This window comes from Sinocyclocheilus anshuiensis, unplaced genomic scaffold, assembly GCF_001515605.1.
Source record: "Sinocyclocheilus anshuiensis isolate Anshui unplaced genomic scaffold, SAMN03320099.WGS_v1.1 scaffold63, whole genome shotgun sequence".
Lineage (NCBI taxonomy): Eukaryota > Metazoa > Chordata > Actinopteri > Cypriniformes > Cyprinidae > Sinocyclocheilus > Sinocyclocheilus anshuiensis.
This window is the reverse complement of record NW_015552625.1, coordinates 2,072,076-2,091,069: the sequence shown is the minus strand read 5'-3', so window position 1 is coordinate 2,091,069 and position 18,994 is coordinate 2,072,076. Positions and strand designations below refer to the sequence as shown.

The 18,994-nt window shown below is 36.8% G+C and overlaps 1 protein-coding gene across 1 annotated transcript in view; it reads left to right on the top strand.

The window, feature by feature from the left end:
• Positions 1–18,994, top strand: part of LOC107666363 (sorbin and SH3 domain-containing protein 1-like) — a gene marked incomplete at its 5' end in the record, with an annotated part of 53,108 nt that overhangs the window by 12,353 nt on the left and 21,761 nt on the right. The window contains 12 exons of the mRNA XM_016457624.1: positions 3,652–3,694; positions 5,319–5,405; positions 5,990–6,106; positions 6,975–7,105; positions 9,126–9,273; positions 9,866–10,014; positions 10,128–10,188; positions 10,338–10,412; positions 12,810–12,839; positions 12,921–13,017; positions 15,233–15,347; positions 16,992–17,075. Coding sequence (XP_016313110.1) covers positions 3,652–3,694; positions 5,319–5,405; positions 5,990–6,106; positions 6,975–7,105; positions 9,126–9,273; positions 9,866–10,014; positions 10,128–10,188; positions 10,338–10,412; positions 12,810–12,839; positions 12,921–13,017; positions 15,233–15,347; positions 16,992–17,075 — 1,137 coding nt within the window. The remainder of the gene's footprint in view (positions 1–3,651; positions 3,695–5,318; positions 5,406–5,989; positions 6,107–6,974; positions 7,106–9,125; positions 9,274–9,865; positions 10,015–10,127; positions 10,189–10,337; positions 10,413–12,809; positions 12,840–12,920; positions 13,018–15,232; positions 15,348–16,991; positions 17,076–18,994) is intronic.

Genomic DNA, 18,994 nt, shown 5'->3' with positions numbered 1-18,994 from the left:
GATAATGTCAAATCGCACATCGTTAAAACAACAATTACGATATTATCGCAGACGATATATATCGCACACCCCTAATATACAGTGTGTGTGTGTGTGTGTGTGTGTATATATATAATTTAACATCAACCTAAATCAAGCAAAACAAACTTCAAATAGTTACCACTTTACAGTGTGTTATAAATAATATTCTGAATTAAAAACAGACTGTGGCTGAAAATTGGGGTGAGTAGAGCTAGTATGCTACATGATAATTGCAATTTAGGAGAAAAGCTCATAAATGCGTGTTAGCAGGATGAGGTATTTTATTTCATCATTATTTCATCTGTGGTTGCCAGATGATAAGATGGAACATAAAATGTAAACACTAATGTGCATAACTGATAACAAAAAGTCAATTTATGGCTTTTCAGTGTAAATTATAAAATGACTTTATAAAGTGTCCCGTTAAGTGTCCAATCTATTACAGTTTTTTTACCGAAGGAAACTGTTAACTAGAGCCCGACCGATATGGATTTTTTTGGACCGATACCAATCATGGCGGAATATCATGTGAAGTCCACTTCGCAGGGCACTTACGGTCGAATAAGACAACGCTTGAATGCTGCCTGAACAAGAGACTTCCTTACTGAGGTAAAAGTGTTGACTGGTGTCACTATCTCGTGAACCCGGCGGCGGATCTCCACCAAATTCGGGGGATCCCTTCAGGTCGAGGAGCCCTCAGCCGATATATCGGTGACAGGCTCATATCGGCCGATAAAATCGGCAAAACTATATATCGGTTGGGCTCTACTGTTAACCAAATTAACAAGTTTTTACCATAACATTTTAAAAATCATTTACTGTTTGAAGTGATTTATATCTTGATATATATCTTTACAGTCACTGAGTTTCATTTTTGTAAAAAAAAATTGTCTTTATGAATAAAACATTAATGTTTTGTATTGGACTTTCAGTGAGCTAAAACGTTCAGAAATGTAAGAGACTCCGCGGAGATATTGATTTATTGAGCTACTAAGTGCCCCAGCAGGACTCCCCTTTTCTCACCAATAGCTACATGAGCCAAAACTGTGGACCTGAGAGTTACAGCTTGGCCTTGAGTGAGATTTGAGCCAGTGTTTTGGTTCTGAAACAAAGATTTGGACCCATGTCTGACATGAGCCTTTCCACAGTTGCTCTGTTTTACAGCTTTTCCCCGAGAAGGCCAGCTGGACTGAGTGCAGCAGTTACCAGGCACAATGCAACATGTTTCCAGCAATTTGTCTGTTCACATGATTTGTCTGTTTGAACACAAAGCTGTTGCATGACATTACAAAAAAAATACAGCCGATTAAAGATATTTGATATAATGTACAGTTATGGGGAGCATGATTTTGGACTAATGAGAGGCCATTTGTTGTGGTCATGGCTGACTTGGAAAAATAATAAGATTGAGGTTTTTATTGTTATTGTTTTATTGTTTATTGTTTTATAATTTTTTTGTTGTGTCATTCTTGGTTAGCACACTTTTTTAAAGATGAATTTCCTAGGATATTTCTAGCATGCCTTTTAAATCTATCTGAATGACTATACTGGATCTATTTTATTTTTAGCGGACTGGATGGAGACTGTAATCATCATAAGTGTTTTTAATACACTAGAGTGGCCTGAACTGTTAGTGTTCATGCCTTTGACCTTGATATGACCACCCAGGTCACTGTTTACTGTGAGAAAGTTGTGTCTAGTCCAACTTGGCCCATGCCCTATTCTGATACCCTTCAAATCAAACAGTCAACAGTCCGTACTTTATCATATTAGTATGACAAACGTCCAGATTTATAACATATTTGGTCTATTATCTTACAGTTATCTTAATATAGTTCATAGCCTCATGAAGTGCTTGGCATGCCAGACAGGGATGGAGAGGTGGATGGAAAGCAGGATGCTGTAATTCGTTCATCACATGCTAAGTAGGTGCCACATTCCCAGGTGGCAGGTGCTGACAGGAACATCTTGGTAGTTGAAAGTGGCAAAGCATTGTTAAGGTTCAGTTCTTTGAAGAGAATAGAACATGATAGTCTGGATTTGTATGATAGGCCCCAACAAAGGACATTTAAAAGGGCACCCTCAATGTTTGGGTGTTTGTTAGGTCTTTAAACCAAGTTAAGCTCAGCTGAAGTTCTCTGAAGGTGAAGGTCCTTACAGGTAAGCCGTGTCGGTATGATATTAACAAGATTAATATGTAGAAATAAACAGTTTCAGATATGATTATTGACTGTTATGGCTTTGGATTTAGTAAAACACCTCAAAGCTTAAGTTAAATCAGGATTATTAGCATATCTTCTACAAAGGCAGCATGTGGAGCAATTCAGAGTATTAAGGATCCTCAAACCGTGTGACTTGTCTTGACTGATGGATTGATGCATGCAGCTGTTTTTGTTGGACCTGTTTTTAAATTTACAATGGAAAGTGATTCCCACTTATCCAATTCAGTATGCTATATAAACGTTTAAAATAAACAGCATATTTGTGTATTATTGAATTACAAAATTGCTGTTACGCAACTATTCAACAACTCCAAATTTAGGACGATATCCATTTTCAAGTGGGTAAATCCAGTGCTAACAGTCTTTTCTGTAAACATCTGAGAGAGTCTTCTATCTAGGCTATATTTTTTATATAGGCCTACCATATAATTTAATGACGATATAGGCTCCATTAAATTATCTAAGTTTAATTATTTGGCTAATTAACTGGTTCTGATTTCCTATAGACAGCAACTGTAGGCTATAATCAGTCAATGAGACAGAGCACCTCGCATAGAGACAGATGGTTAATGTTTACACTGGGATTCATTAGAAATATTACAGGAATATGTGCAATTATCCAGGACTTCTGTAATATTTTGTATGTATAAAGAAAGCTCTCGTTTGGCAAATAGTAATAAGTATCTAAAATATTAATCATTATCTGATTTGGCAGACACTTTCGTCCAAAGTGGCTTACTCATTTGTTACAGGGCAGAAACAGAGGGATAGAGTGCTAGAGGGATATCCATTGGCAGCTACTGAAACATATACATTTTCACTGACCCATATTTTCTTACTCAGCCAATGTTCTGTAACGGGTCACTTTGTATCTTGTTTCAGTGTGAACCACAGCCATAGGTGTGACACATCAGTTAGTCAGTCTCCTCATGCATCAGCACCCTCACACTTACCATGTTAGCAGGATTGTTTGTAACATTATTCCAGTCGAAATTTCACATTCCAGCCAATCAGGTTGTTTTTAAATATTTATATTCAGAGCCATTGAGATCAGGCCTAAATATACAAAGCAAGTCAAGCTAGCAGGGCAGGGTTTTTTTTTTTTTTTTAATTGTCATACTTTTTGCTAGGGCTGTGCAGTAGGACAATATATATCATGATAACATTTCTCATAAGAAATAAGATGTTGGTCATATCGCCCACTCCCATTTTTTGCACTAGCTTTTTTTTTTTGCAGTTGTAAACATGCTAAGGAACATACCATGGAGGTGTTGTTGTTGACTTGCTGAAGTCTTGATTTTCAGCCACTCAATATTCTTTGTTCTCTTTCCTAATGACATGCTGAGCAACATTGTTCCCTGTCTCAGCATCTCCCTTCATCTCTCCTTTCGCTCATTTTCATTTGCAGGGCTCTCCAGCAGAGGGCACAGGGAAATTTGATGCAGCCCCTGGTAAGCGTGCCACACTTTCAGTATCTCCGTCCAGTTTCTTGATGTTATGCAGGCCTGGCTGGCCTTTATTTACAGTTATATGGGCATGAATGAAATATGCAAAACAAAACAATTGCAACACAGATAAAGAAAACAACATAAATAATATTAAAACAGCAAAAGGCAATTTAAACACCTGTTTTCTCTGCATGCAAGTTTTAAATCTGTGCATATAGTCTCATACAGTACACTATATGATATTGTTTAAGCCTGTTTTAAAACACTAATACATAAAAGGCAGTAACAAGGAATGAATAATAGCTGTCTAATGTCTTGATGCAGGAGGCTCATGAGTAAGCAATCACACACAGACTCTCTCTGTCTTTCTCTCTGGCTTGAGTCATTGTTGAATCAGTATTCTCACTGCCAGGCCCCCTATTTCCTTCCGTTCATCCATCTTTTCTTGATATTTGTGCCAGCCTTCGGAGAACACTGTGATTACAATCTTCCTAGGACTTAAAGGGATCCTATTATGCTCTTTTACAAAGTCTTGATTTTGTGTTGTGATTGGTTAGCTGTCTCAGTGCGTTGTGATTGGCGAACAGCTTAGATGGTGTCTCATTACTGCCACGCCCCTTGCTCCGTCTTTCAACAAAAACTTTTTGGCGAATCTGGCACTGTACTCCCTCATGTTGTGAAAGCTGTCCTCAGTAAAATGCGCAGCACACAATAGCAAATTGGGGTTATAATGCTCAGGAACAGAGTTAAAAAATAAATTGCAACCACTGTTTCCTGACATCATCCACTTTCGGAAGCCCAAACAAAGACGTTTGGGCACGGAGGTGAAAAAAACAGGGTTTCAGGCAGTCGCACACCGGACGAGAAGTGCAGCGTTGCGTCGCGCTACGTCTTTAAAATTCAAATACATTATTTTCTATGAGTGTAGGTACACCGGCGGCGCCGTTCGGCGTCTGTCCGCGGCGCCCAGCTACGTCGTGTTATACTTGTAAGAATTGTTCTAGACATGCCGAAAATTTGACGCTACAGCACAGCAGCTCTTCTTCTTCGTTTTCTCTGATGCACTAACTCTGCAGCAGCACTTCTTCGTCGTCTCGTCTGATGCACTCACTCAACCAAGCGTTCTAACCACAACCTTGCCCCTTCCCACCCCCCAACCATTCGAATTTCTGTAGGCGGGAATTATATGTAATGATATTCTAATGAGCCGCTTTGTGATATCACAAAGCCCGGAAACCAACGCTGTAGTCCAAACGAGCCGTTCCTTGTAGTTCTTGAAAAGGGATTTTTAAAAAACAAAATATCCTTTGGAGTGGACTTTGAGATTTGTAACTTTTTTATGCCCAAACATACACACTACACACTGACTAAAATTAAAAAAGTGAAAAAGCATAATTGGACCCCTTTAAAAAGCCCTGGGGTCTCTATATGAGCATTATTAGAGCTGTTGTTCTCAATAAAGTCTAACAAATAACTCAGTAAAACTAATGCAGTGCTTCTCAATGGGTGGGTCATGACCCAAAATGTCACAGAAGAGGTTGAAAAATTATAAATGCAATTATAATAGCTCTCTTTAGTTTCTTTTGCTGTTCTCCACATCTCACGTATGATTGTATGTGTTTTGCAGCACGTCCACCCTGTCGGCGCACTGTATCTGCTGTGCGAGTAACTCCTTTGAGGACCATGAAGAGTTCCCCTGATCTCATGCCTACTGGTAAGAGCAGCATTTGTAGGATTTGGGGGACTAACATAATATCAAATGTGACCCTGGACCACAAAACCAGTCATAAGGGAGAATTTTTAGAAATTTGAAATCTGAAAGCTGAATAAATAAGTTTTCCATTGATGTATGATTTGTTAGGATAGGACAATATCTGGCTGAGATACAACTATTCAACAACAACAACAACAACAAATCAAAATATTGAGAAAATCGCCTTTAAAAATGTCCAAATGAAGTTCTTAGCAATGCATGTAACTAATCAAAAATAAAGTTTTGATATATTTACGGTAGGAAAATTACAAAATATCTTCATGGAACATGATCTTTACTTAATATCCTAATGATTTTTGGCTTAAAAAAAAAATCGATAATTTTGACCCCATGTACAGTGGGTACGGAAAGTATTCAGACCCCCCATGTATATTGTTGGCTATTGCTACAAATATACCCGTGCTACTTATGACTGGTTTTGTGGTCACAGATAACCTTTGTTTTAGGGTAACAAATGAGTAATATGAAACTTTATTTAGTGCTTTGAAAAGATAAAATCAGTTTCTTTGCTTATGTTTTTGTAGTGCTGGACCCTACCCGTGTTTGCAAGGGCAAGGGTGCTGTTACTTTGAGGGCCACACTAGTGCACATCGATGATGAGGACGGCACAAGACAAGAGCTATCCAAGAACGCTGCCAAAAGTGAGTTGGAAAGGCAGGATTTGTCGATAGGAGAGTGCTCTGAATATATTGCACAAAGCAGGACAATGCCAGACTAATTGTTGTGTGCGGTCATAATGTTACTTAGGATATGATTGTAGCTGCAGATAATGTGCACTAAAAAGTGCTTTTATTTTTTTCTGTACCCCCAGTAACTGGAAAGATCTCTGTTTACAGGAATGGTGCTTTCTTGAGTTTCCTCTTTTCCTATTAATGAAAAGGTTCATGTTATGTTATTTTGACAGTCAATGGGCATGGTGTGGTTAGTTGCTAAATTGCACAGTAAATTATAGAGACAAATTAGTATTTTTTGTGGAACATATACAGCATTGTCTGACAGTCAACTTCATTGCTCAAATAACTTTCAGTGAATGTTCATATTTGCAGGGGATAATCAAAGACGTCTTTTGTTCACACCCACTTTGAGCTGTGGAAATGGAAACCTTCAGCGTGGACGTTTTCAACATCTCCATGTTGGGACTATCCTGGCTAACTGCCAGCACTTGGGAGAGATGTCTTAATTGTTGTTGTGCCTGAATAAAAAGGCCATTGGAACAAACACTTCTTACAGTGGGTTCAATGGTCCCCTTGTTCTTCTGACAAAGTTCAGAGAATCGTTTTTTTCCAGTCATAAATTAGCATCTCAGTGGATGAAGTCTTTCTGTGGGGTTCAGTTCTGACAGATTCTGGCTGGTGATTCGTTTAATGGAGGATTAAGGAATTTGTTGTGGCATAAATTGTGGTTAGTTCTGGAAACAAACAGGTTTGCTGCCAAGTGAAGGCAGCTTTATTTCACGTTTATGCCTTTTTAGGGTTTAAAAGTGCCTTGGAGATTGGCTGATCCTTTGAGAATCCAAACTGTTTGGAATTGTTACAGGTGCGGTCAATGGAGATGCCACAGAAACAAATCTGGCTGAGAGAAGTGTAAACAACACCGGAGCTGATTTAAATTCAACTCAAGTCAATGAGACACCAACAAAGGTGAGTCACCATGTCTGAACTTCGTTCCTTTTTAGCAATGCTTTGCTTTCTTGCAAAAATGCCATTTAGAGATTGATATCAGTGCTAATTAAACAGCTCGATCCCAAGATCTCTGGAGACATTGAGGAACAACACCGAGGAACTCCTCAATCTTAAAATCATTTAAATGAGTGCAGTGAATGAATGTTGTCAATATTTTACAAGCAAGATGACATTTAGTATTTTTTTTATTTGCATTATCAGCTATAATGGTATAGATCCAAGGTGATCAATTATGTATCCCTAAAGGTACTCTAGGGAATTAGTGGAGAAGTTACTTGAAAAATTAATGTAATTTCTGACTATTAACTAACTTTTAACTAGTGATTTGTTAAGCAAGTGTTGTTATTGTTACCTAAAACTATTACTGTTAAAATAATAACATTTTTATTAGAAAAAAACTGAAATAACATAAAAATATTACATTAAAAACCTAAAAATGCAACTAACTGAAAAAGTTAAGTTGAATAAGTTGAAGTACTAAAATTACTAAAACTTAAAAATAAGTTAAAGCTGAGTAGAACACTGACAAAAACACACAACAAAATGACTAAAACTTAAAGGGATAGTTCACCCAAAAAAATTCTGTCATTAATTACTCGCCCTCATGTTGTTCCAAACCTGTATGACCTTCGTTCATCTTCGGAACATGAATTAAGATATTTTTGATGAAATGTGAGAGCTCTCAGACCCTGCATAGACAGCAACGCAACTGAAATGTTCCCAGGTCCAGAAACGTAGTAAAGACATTGGTAAAAAAAAGTGCATGTGACATCAGTGGCTCAACTTCAGTTTTGCGAAGCTACGAGAATACTTTTTGAGCGCAAAGAAAACAAAAATAACATAATTTATTCAACAATTCTCCCCCGAGTTACGTCTTCCGCCATTTTAGAGTATCACATCACATAGGCACGCTTTCCCCTAAGCATAAACAACGTTGATTACGCAGATTACGTTCATGCAAACGTTTTCTCCTCCGAAAGTAAACAACGCTGATTATGTCGATTACGCTCTTGGGTACTTTCCAATATGGCGGAAGACGTAACTCGGGGAGAAGAATTGTTAAATAGTTATTTTTTGTTTTCTTTGCGCTCAAAAAGTATCCTCGTAGCTTCGCAAAACTGAAGTTGAGCCACTGATGTCACATGGATAGTTTTACCGATGTCCTCACTACGTTTCTGGACCTGGGAACATTACAGTTGCGTTGCTGTCTATGCAGGGTCTGAGAGCTCTCACATATTGTATCAAAAATATCTTAAATTGTGTTCCGAAGATGAACGAAGGTCTTACGGGTTTGGAACAACATGAGGGTGAGTAATTAATGACAGTTTTTCATTTTGGGGTGAACTAACCCTTTAAATTAAAATTAAAGGGATAGCTCACCCAAAACTGAAAATTTCATCATTTATGCACCCTCGTGTTGTTCCAAAACTGTATGAATTTCTTTCTTCTGTTGAACATAAAATAAATTATTTTGAAGAATGCTGGTAACCAAACAGTTGCTGGTAGCCATTGACTTGCATAGTATTTTTTCTCCATGCTATGGGAGTCAATGGCTACCACCAACTGATCTCTTTAAAATGAAAACTGACCATGTAAAATATTTTAATTTTAGTAATTTTGTTTAAATTATATAAATGAGTAGCCTACTATAATATTATAAAAATAAAACTGGCTAAGCATTATATAAATCTTTAAAAAAAGTTATTATAAAGCTGAATACTCCTGGTGTTGATGACCTCCTCAAGACAGAAGACAAATAATTCAAAGTAAACAAATACTTTAAGTGCAATTCTATGCTATTTGTCATTGTCTTTATCAGCATTGCAGAGGAATCTTTGCAACAATTGTTTGCTTGAGAGAGAAGTGTAGTGAAGCAAATTTCATGCAAATTTCCCCCACAAGGAATTCTGGGAAATTCAAACTTGTCTGTATTTCACAACCACTAGAGTGTCTGTCTGTTTTTGTGTGTTCTCCTCAGGTGGACTCACCTGTAAGTGAGAGTCAGTCTCAGCTCACGTCCTGCCTTGATCAGCCGAGTGCTATTACCTCATCAGCCAAAGTGTCCTCTTCATATCCCCCCACCAGTAGCGTCAACCCAACAATCGTCTTGCTGCAGCACAGCAGAGGTAAATACCAGCCTCTCAGTACTTCAGGATGGACCAAAAGTAAAAGTATCATGTGCATTATAAAGCTAAATGCTTTCACGATGTAGAAAGAGAAACGATAATGTTCTGTCCCTTGTGATTAGTTTATCTCAAAGTTATGTTTGAGGTAAAATTAACATAAGACGTTTGCATGACTGAATGGCATCTCTGTAGTTATTATTAAAGTGGTAGTGTCTGTTGTATGGTTATGGGAGTGGAGATTAAACATTTTGTATAAAATGTAAAAAATGTAACTTTTAGTTACAGTATTCAGCAGCTGTTAAAATGAATGAGGAATAGCATTGTGATAATAACAGAAACTTGTTTGATTCCAACAGAATTCAATTACAAAGTACATCTGTCAAATATATATATATATATATATATATGACCTTCTTAGAAAAAACAGTTCCCGTTTGAATAGAGCTGTAGCAATTATTTATTCATTTAAATATTAAATCATTCAGTGATGCTTTTAAAGATTTTGTCCTAGATAAGTGTCAGCTGAAATAACCAGACCAGTGTGTATTTTATCTTGTGTTCTGGATGCTTATGATCCGAGTTTGTGCTTCAGAAGCTGTGGCGGAGCAGGGCAGTGGCCCTAATCGGAGCCCTGCAGTCAGCCAGAACAAATATTCCTCTGAGACTCCAGCAGACATGTTAGGAAAGAGAATGAGACTGTCTGAACATTCAGCTATCCCAGCACCCAGAGTCCCAGTACGGGTAAGAAACAACCACTTCTAGTTCTCAAGATATACCTGTGCAGACTTTGACTACATAACTATATCCAAAATCTTCTATAAATAAAACACCATCTGTACAATTTTGTTTTCTAGAACACAGAGCTGTCAAAGGACTGGTACAGAAACATGTTCAAGCAGATTCACAAAGTCCCAGGTAAAGATGCTCCTTGGGAATCACCTACAATCAACACTTTTATTTCATCTTTTTGTGTGTCCAAATCTGAAGGTCACATTTCAGTCATGTATCTATGTGTGTAGTCATCTTTGTCAGCATGTGTTTTGTCTTTCACTCACCTTACTCAGAGCCTGTCGAAGAAAATCCATATCGTCCCACCTACATATTTCCAGAGAGCAATGACAGGCCACTGAAAACCAGAGGTACCTTAGTAATAGTTATAATCTGATATTTCTTAACATTTCTCCATGTCACTCTTTTCTGTCTGTCATTTAGCATCACATTTATCTCTATGTATGTGTTGGGTAATTTTATATACAGTTAATGGAAACCAAAATATAAAGGATATATACACTGCTGTTCAAACGTTTGGAGTCAGTAAGATTTTGTAAATGTTTTTGAAAGGCTGCATTTATTTGATCAAAAAACACAGTAAAAATAGTAATATTGTGAAATATTATTACATTAACTATGTTCTATTTGGATATATTTTGAAATGTAATTTATTTCTGTGATTTCTGTTAAATAATTGAAATTTGAAACAATTGAATTTTTTTGTAACTTTATAAATGTCTTCAATGTCAATTTTGATAAATTTAGTGCATCCTTTCTGAATAAAAGTATTAAGTATTATAATTATGGGGGTTATTTCATAAATGTTAAATGTGCAGCAGCAGTATTTCTTACATGCTCACAGCTAGCAGTATGTCTGTGGATGTACTGGCAGCAGCAACCAGGGCCGGCGCTAGTGGGGTGAAAGGTGGTGACGATTATAGGGGCCCACAGCTGTGGGGGAGCCCCTGGGGGAATCCCGCTCGGAGCGAGGCGCATAATATGGAGATTTACTTGTAAATATTAATATGCATTTCTATAGCCCTAACTGATTTTAAAATATAATTTTGGCAGCTCCTGAAATGGGTCGTATTGACAGTACCTGAGTGGTTGAAGAATACACTGCAGCGCACATTCAAAGACGTGCATTTATTGCTTGGACGGAGTAAGAACACCTAAAATGCACGTGTAGATTCAGTCGAGTGATAAAGTTTACCCTCTTCAACTTAATGCTGCTGAACTGAATTTATGGAGAAAACTATTTGCTAAAATAACCATAATAACATTAACAGCACCGCTGAAATACAAGCGCGCAGTTCTGTCAGTCAGATGCGCGTGAAAGCTGCATGTGAGTGAGTGAGTGAGTGAGTGTGAGCGAAGTGACATGTGGCCAAGTATGGTGACCCATACTAGGAATTAGTGCCATTCATAAAGGCAGTCACTTGCTTCGTTTCTGATTGAATCAGCCATTTGAACGAATCGATTGAATGAATGATTGAATGACTCACTTATGACAGGGATTTGCCGCCACCTACTGGCGCATTTAGTTTTATATTCAGAGTATCTTTTCTTTTTCAAATAATTTCATATTTCACTATTTATTTGTATTTTTTATGTTGAATTAAAATATTTATTTCTAAAGCTACTTATATTTCAGCTACCTTTTTGTAATGTCTATTCAGTGTTTTTTTTCTAAATTAACGCAATGATAACTACTATCTTTAATAATAACTTTATCTTTAATCGGCACATGATGTACATGTTAATTAATTAATCTCATTAATTTGAGATTCATTTGATTAGTTAATCGGCACATTATGTAATTACATTTTTTTTAATAATCACTTGACCCCCCCCACTGTGTAATTCACACCCTGATTATATTCAATTAACATTTCGTTCCCAAACTTGGCTGAGAATAGCCGCAGTATATATAATGTGTTAATGTGCCACATCGTTGGCTCCATCCTATGTCCATTCTTTCACAAATCCCAATGTGCAATAGATGCTGATTTATATGTACACATTGTCAACAAATTGATTGTCCTAAAGAGGCATCATAGCACTCAAGGTGAGCTGTGGTAATAGAGCTATTTTCAACACACCGAGAAAACCACATCACCATGTATTTAAAACTCACAGATTGATTACCTCCATTTTAAGAGCTTTCATACCTCTGTGATGTGTTTCGTGGCTGTGCTTTTAGAGAACCATTCTGCTGAATTATTAAAGCAGTCACAACACACCTAATGGGCTTTGTGTATCCATTGGATTCTTTAGAATGCACAGTTAGCAATGCCATTCCAATGCTGGTCTCAAGTATTTGTTAAATAATCATCATTTGAATGCCTCCTTGAAGTAGTTTGCGGTGAAAATGTCTTATTTTTATTGTAACTAACCAGCTAATGGAATATTCCAGCATGACGTAAACACACTGCTGTGGTTATAGTGCCATCTACTGGTTGGATCAGTCTGAGGAATTAAAGTGGCCTTGTCTTGGAGCTGCTGTTTAGTTGATAATGGACTGCTATGTATGTCACAGTAATCCCTGTAATTTTCACCGAGTATATATTAGATGTTTAGAATACCTCCCTGGAGATGCTGCTTTAGAGCACAGGCTACACTAAGTACAGCACAATAAGAAAACAAGTTACAAACTACCTTAGAAATACATTTGAAATGTGAAATAAAAACATTGTAAGTTCTCAAAATATGTCAGCTGTATTAACTTTTATTTGTACCTAATAAGAATTTTCTGACTCTTTCAGATGACAGGCCATCATATGGTGGTGAGGATGGTAAGTGTTTTCGTTTTAATCCTTCGAGAGAAAATATAAACTACACTATGAATTCTTATTTAAAGCAAGGCTGTCTTTCAGTGCGGGCAGTCCCTCGCTCCAAGAGTGCTGTAGACATGGGGAGCTCCAGAGGACAGCTGCCTGTGCCAACACGCACATCGTCCCTAATTCCTCAGAGGTGAGCCGTGACATGAAACAAATATTATGATTAATGAAGCAGATTCTAGCACATTCATTGACTGATGTCTTGAAACTTTCATATTAGAGTGTGAATTCTTGCACCATGCTAATGTTGCTCATGATAGAGATGATGACATTTCTTCACAAAACCTCAATATGTGAAACATTGTAATTCTTAACAAGCGTGTGTTGGCTTAGGAGATGTTGCTGTTAAAATTCATAATAGACGTTTATTTCAGTAATCAGTGTTCACTAGCAGAAACGTCATTACCATAATGTATCTTTACCTTGTATCTTTGTAGTTTATTTTAGGTTTTATATATAAATATACACACACACACACACACACACACAAATCTAAAATAAATTGGGGATAAACAAGGTTTTAGCATTTTGAAAAAATTTAAACAAAAGCATTTAATGACATTAAATGAATAAAACATTTTTAAGATTCTGCACTATTTGTGGGTAACATGGATCATCAAGATTTGCATAAATAAAGAAATTCTGAAATATGTTAATTATTTAAATTAGGATTTTTCGAAATCAAAAAATATGTACTTTTTTCAAGATTCTTCGATGAATAGAATGTCAGAAAGAACAGCATTTATTTTAAATATAAATCCTTTGTAATATTTCAGTAGAGGTAATATTACAAAAGATTTTAATGCATTAAATTGATTAAAATAAAGCATTAATTTATTTAAAAAAATCTTACTGATCCCAAACTTTTGAATGGCAGTATAATGTTAAATATATTAGATGTTTAGAATACCTCCCTGGAGATGCTGCTTTAGAGCACAGGCTACACTAAGTACAGCACAATAAGAAAACAAGTTACAAACTACCTTAGAAATACATTTGAAATGTGAAATAAAAACATTGTAAGTTCTCAAAATATGTCAGCTGTATTAACTTTTATTTGTACCTAATAAGAATTTTCTGACTCTTTCAGATGACAGGCCATCATATGGTGGTGAGGATGGTAAGTGTTTTCGTTTTAATCCTTCGAGAGAAAATATAAACTACACTATGAATTCTTATTTAAAGCAAGGCTGTCTTTCAGTGCGGGCAGTCCCTCGCTCCAAGAGTGCTGTAGACATGGGGAGCTCCAGAGGACAGCTGCCTGTGCCAACACGCACATCGTCCCTAATTCCTCAGAGGTGAGCCGTGACATGAAACAAATATTATGATTAATGAAGCAGATTCTAGCACATTCATTGACTGATGTCTTGAAACTTTCATATTAGAGTGTGAATTCTTGCACCATGCTAATGTTGCTCATGATAGAGATGATGACATTTCTTCACAAAACCTCAATATGTGAAACATTGTAATTCTTAACAAGCATGTGTTGGCTTAGGAGATGTTGCTGTTAAAATTCATAATAGACGTTTATTTCAGTAATCAGTGTTCACTAGCAGAAACGTCATTACCATAATGTATCTTTACCTTGTATCTTTGTAGTTTATTTTAGGTTTTATATATAAATATACACACACACACACACACACACACAAATCTAAAATAAATTGGGGATAAACAAGGTTTTAGCATTTTGAAAAAATTTAAACAAAAGCATTTAATGACATTAAATGAATAAAACATTTTTAAGATTCTGCACTATTTGTGGGTAACATGGATCATCAAGATTTGCATAAATAAAGAAATTCTGAAATATGTTAATTATTTAAATTAGGATTTTTCGAAATCAAAAAATATGTACTTTTTTCAAGATTCTTCGATGAATAGAATGTCAGAAAGAACAGCATTTATTTTAAATATAAATCCTTTGTAATATTCCAGTAGAGGTAATATTACAAAAGATTTTAATGCATTAAATTGATTAAAATAAAGCATTAATTTATTTTAAAAAATCTTACTGATCCCAAACTTTTGAATGGCAGTATAATGTTAAATATAGCATAATTTTTATATTATGGATATCTTTTTTAATATTTACATTTCACCTGAATGATTGTAATGATAATATAATTTGGAGAAAACTGAAATGTGTAGCTGCACACATGTTGGTGTAGATTGGTTAGATGATTAAAGTGCTTTTACATAAAGGATGTATGCTGTGTTTTTAAAACATACATACGCAGCATGTATGGGAACGTGCAGCCCAAACTCGCCCTTGTTGGTTGCCATGGCGACTCTCCACCTCCCTCGCTGTATCACTCCATCTCTCCCCCCATGCATCCCTGCAGGAATGAGTGGGAGCCCCCTGACAAGAAAGTAGACACCAGGAAGTACCGCGCCGAGCCCAAGAGCATATTTGAGTACGAGCCAGGAAAGTCTTCAGTGCTGAAGCTGGAGAGACCGGTATGATGCTCTTCTTTATACATGCATGTTTGGTTGCTGGTGTTGGTGGTGCAGACCTGTGCATGCCGTTTGACGCTGCAAGAGCTGGTTTCTGCTTTTCTGTTTCACTTACAAGGACAGCACACTCACAGCTGTGTGTCTCTTGGTAGTCTTATTAAGTGACCTCGGTAGGTGATTTGCCCTGGCGACCCTTTTCAATGTTGTGATACGTAGCATATATATCTTGTGTGTTGGCGCACACAGTACACACAGTAATGTTAGAATATAGGAAGTAGGAGGACCCTTTACTCAGCTATAAAAAGCTCATCAATAAGTGACACTGTAGTGTCCAGTCCCAAGAATAGAGTTAAGAATAGAGGCTTCTGCAGGGGCTTGTACTGTATGTGTCTGCAGTCTTGTTTTTTTTTCATGGAAGGTTTATTACTATGACATTCAATGATTCAATCTTGTAAGCGTGACTCGTTCTAGGAGCTGCTGCTATTACATAATGTCTTTCTCATGACATACCGCTGTAATAGGTTTATTGTAGAAGTAAAGCAAAGCATGTTGGATCCTCGTCAGTGAAACAACTGAAGCAGAGAAAGTGCGAGCTACATTAGGTCTTTGTTTTTTTTCTCATTGTTAGGGAAAGTAATTAAAATGGCACTAGGTCAGGTCCTATCTAGGGCAGAAGATAATGTGCTGCCTGTGTCTATTCATCTGATTTAGCTCTGCAGAAATAATCCTTCTTTACTGTGAATATATAGTGTTGTGAAATATTTGTATTGTTTTTAAGTGATATGTACACTACCATTCAAAAGTTTGGGGTTGATAACAATTTTTAAATGTTTTTTAAAGAAGGTTATTATGCTTATTTATTTGATCATATAGTAAAAACAGTCAATATTTAAACTATTATTATAATTGAAAGTAACTTTTTTCATTTCAAGATATTTTTAGATATAATTTATTCCTGCAATGACATTACTTCAGTCTTCAGAGTCACATGATCCTTATTCCTTCAAAAGGAAATCTTGTGTAACATCATAAATGTCTTTACTGTCACTTTTGATCAATTGAATGTGTATTTGCTGAATAATAATAAAAAAAACTTACTGACCCCAAACTTTTGAATGATAGTGTAATGTTAAATCTAATGCAATTATTATTGCATTATATTTGTTAAGTATAGCAAATATTTTTACAAACATCAATGATAAAATATTGATATTCATAGCAGAAGTCTAAAATTATGCATTTTGAGTATATGAATATGTGTCTATTCTCCTTATTCACTTGTTATAAAGTGTAAAAGATTTCGCCCTTGCTCTAATGGATCCCTTTCCATCATCAGGACTTTGCCTTTATGAGATCTTTATTTCCTATTTCCTGTTCCTTTGTCTGCTGAGATCAACCAGATGTTCTTGCAATAAGTCATCAAGCTGGAAACAAATCCAATTCATGTTTCTTCCACTCTCTCAGCCTGGAGCCTTTCTTACTGTCTGAGATCATGACATTAAGAGATACTTCATGTAACATCATCATTCAGTCTCATTGTCTTTGTATTCTGAATCTGCCTCTCTCTCTCTCTCTCTTTCTTTCTTTCTTTCTTTCTTTTTCTCTCTCTCTCTTTGTCCTCCTTTCTTTGTTGCCATATTTCTGTAGACTCAGGACATAAGTCCAGAAGATGTAGATTTAGAGAATGAGCCTTGGTATAGGTACTTTTCTGAGATGGAGTTTGGCAAAGCGGTAAGTTGGCATATTAAAGTGACCCATTTTTATAAAAAAAAAACTGCATGTCATCCCTTTTTTTTCGTACAGGACCCTAAATATTTTTTGTCTGTCTATGACTACATTCACACTGCGAGCCATAGTGCTCAATTCTGACTTTTGCTCAGATCTGATTCTTTGTATATCTGTTCACATTTTTGTTGTAAATGTGGCCAATATATGATTTCCAGTGTGAACAGATCATGGTTCTGAACTGAACTGAATATGAACAGAGTTGCTAGGTTTTCACAACAAAATCCACCCAATTGCTTCTCAAAACTAGTCCAAAACATAGATGAAAAACAACCCGCAGCAACAGTGAAAATTTAGCCCAATTCCATGGGAAATCTGTGGGCTTGGCAACATTTGTGCAGATACAGAAGTAAACACGGAGGACATAAAGTAAGCAATTATGCATTTATTTATCGTGTGATCTGACGCAGAAGCCAGCAAAATTATGCGAGGCAATATGAAAAATAAAGACAAGGATGTGACAAAAGAGAGCAGAGCTTTAAAAGAAACCTTTATGATATGAGTGAGTTTTGCTTGTATATAGAGTTGTCACTGTAATACTTACAAGTTCTGACACATCACTGTACTTTCACTAACTACCTTTCGCAACTGTCTTGATAACTTTGGGTATGTAAAATCTTTGAATTGACTTCCATGAGCGCAGAATCGTCACGAATGTTGATCTAGAGTGATGTAAAAGTCAAATTAATTCTGATATGACTGTTCAGACTGCGTTTGCATTGCAAAACATCTGACCTGTATTGGATTTAGTAACATATATGGAAGTGGCACAAATCGGAATTGAAAAGATCAGATTCCATGTGGTTTGTGCTGTTCACACTGTCATGAGAAAAAGGAATTGGATTTGGGCCACATTTGCCTGCGGTGTGAACGTAGCCTATTAGAACCGTTCTTATGTCACTTCCTGTCTGCACTGACCATTCATCTATATGTTCCTTATCCAGCCCATTGTAACTGAGTGCATAGCAGTACAAAAACAACACAAAAGTAGTAGTGGAAGAGTTCTTCTGAATGTGCTTCAGAAGCTGCATCAGAGATAGAAACGGTTAACGGTTCAGTCAAACATGTCATACACCACCTCTCAGTTTCCCAGTATGCTTCCTGATCATATTCTAAATCCTGAACCTTTTTTCACCACCTTTTTCATCTCATATTTGTCTTTTCTGACTGTAATTGAATCTCAGTGTGTTATCTTTTGCACTAAAACATTAAACTGGCATCTGATTTGAAGTTGGGGTTCATTTGACAAAAAACTACTGTGGCTTGTGCCTCTAGGAAGCTCTCGTCTTTTTTGAGATCCTGCTATTTAACTGGCAGTAATTCTGGTGTTGGCACAGATGGCTTCGAGTAGGTTTTCATTTTTATGGAGTGCCCAGACTGGAAACAGACAGCAAGCTGTGATGTTACAACTAGTTTGGTAAAGATGACAGACTCAACATTAGCCAGACTGTTTCCCCTGTGCTTAACCCTGTTGCCTGTTTTCAACAGCGTTGCCTGGCAACATTGAGTGAAAAGTTGGCCTCTGCATCATCCGCTTATTGGTTGTCATATTCGCTCCATCCACCTTAGCTAATGCGAAAGTACGTAACATCCTGCCGGAATCTCTCCGCTCATGGCGATTATATTTTTGCAGTGTAAACTTTTTGTCTGACCTTGACGCAGTAAGTAAAGCACTGTAAAGTAGCGCTGGTGTGCTGTCACCGGGTTCAGTGAAGGATAGAAAGACTGTCGCTATGCTATCAGTGGCACAGAGCCTGTGCAGCGTTGTCATCAACTCAACACCTGGGAGAGTATATAGCACATTCGTTCACACTTATTTGCTTGGAGACACGTACCATGATACACCCCAAGGTGATTGGGTTGTT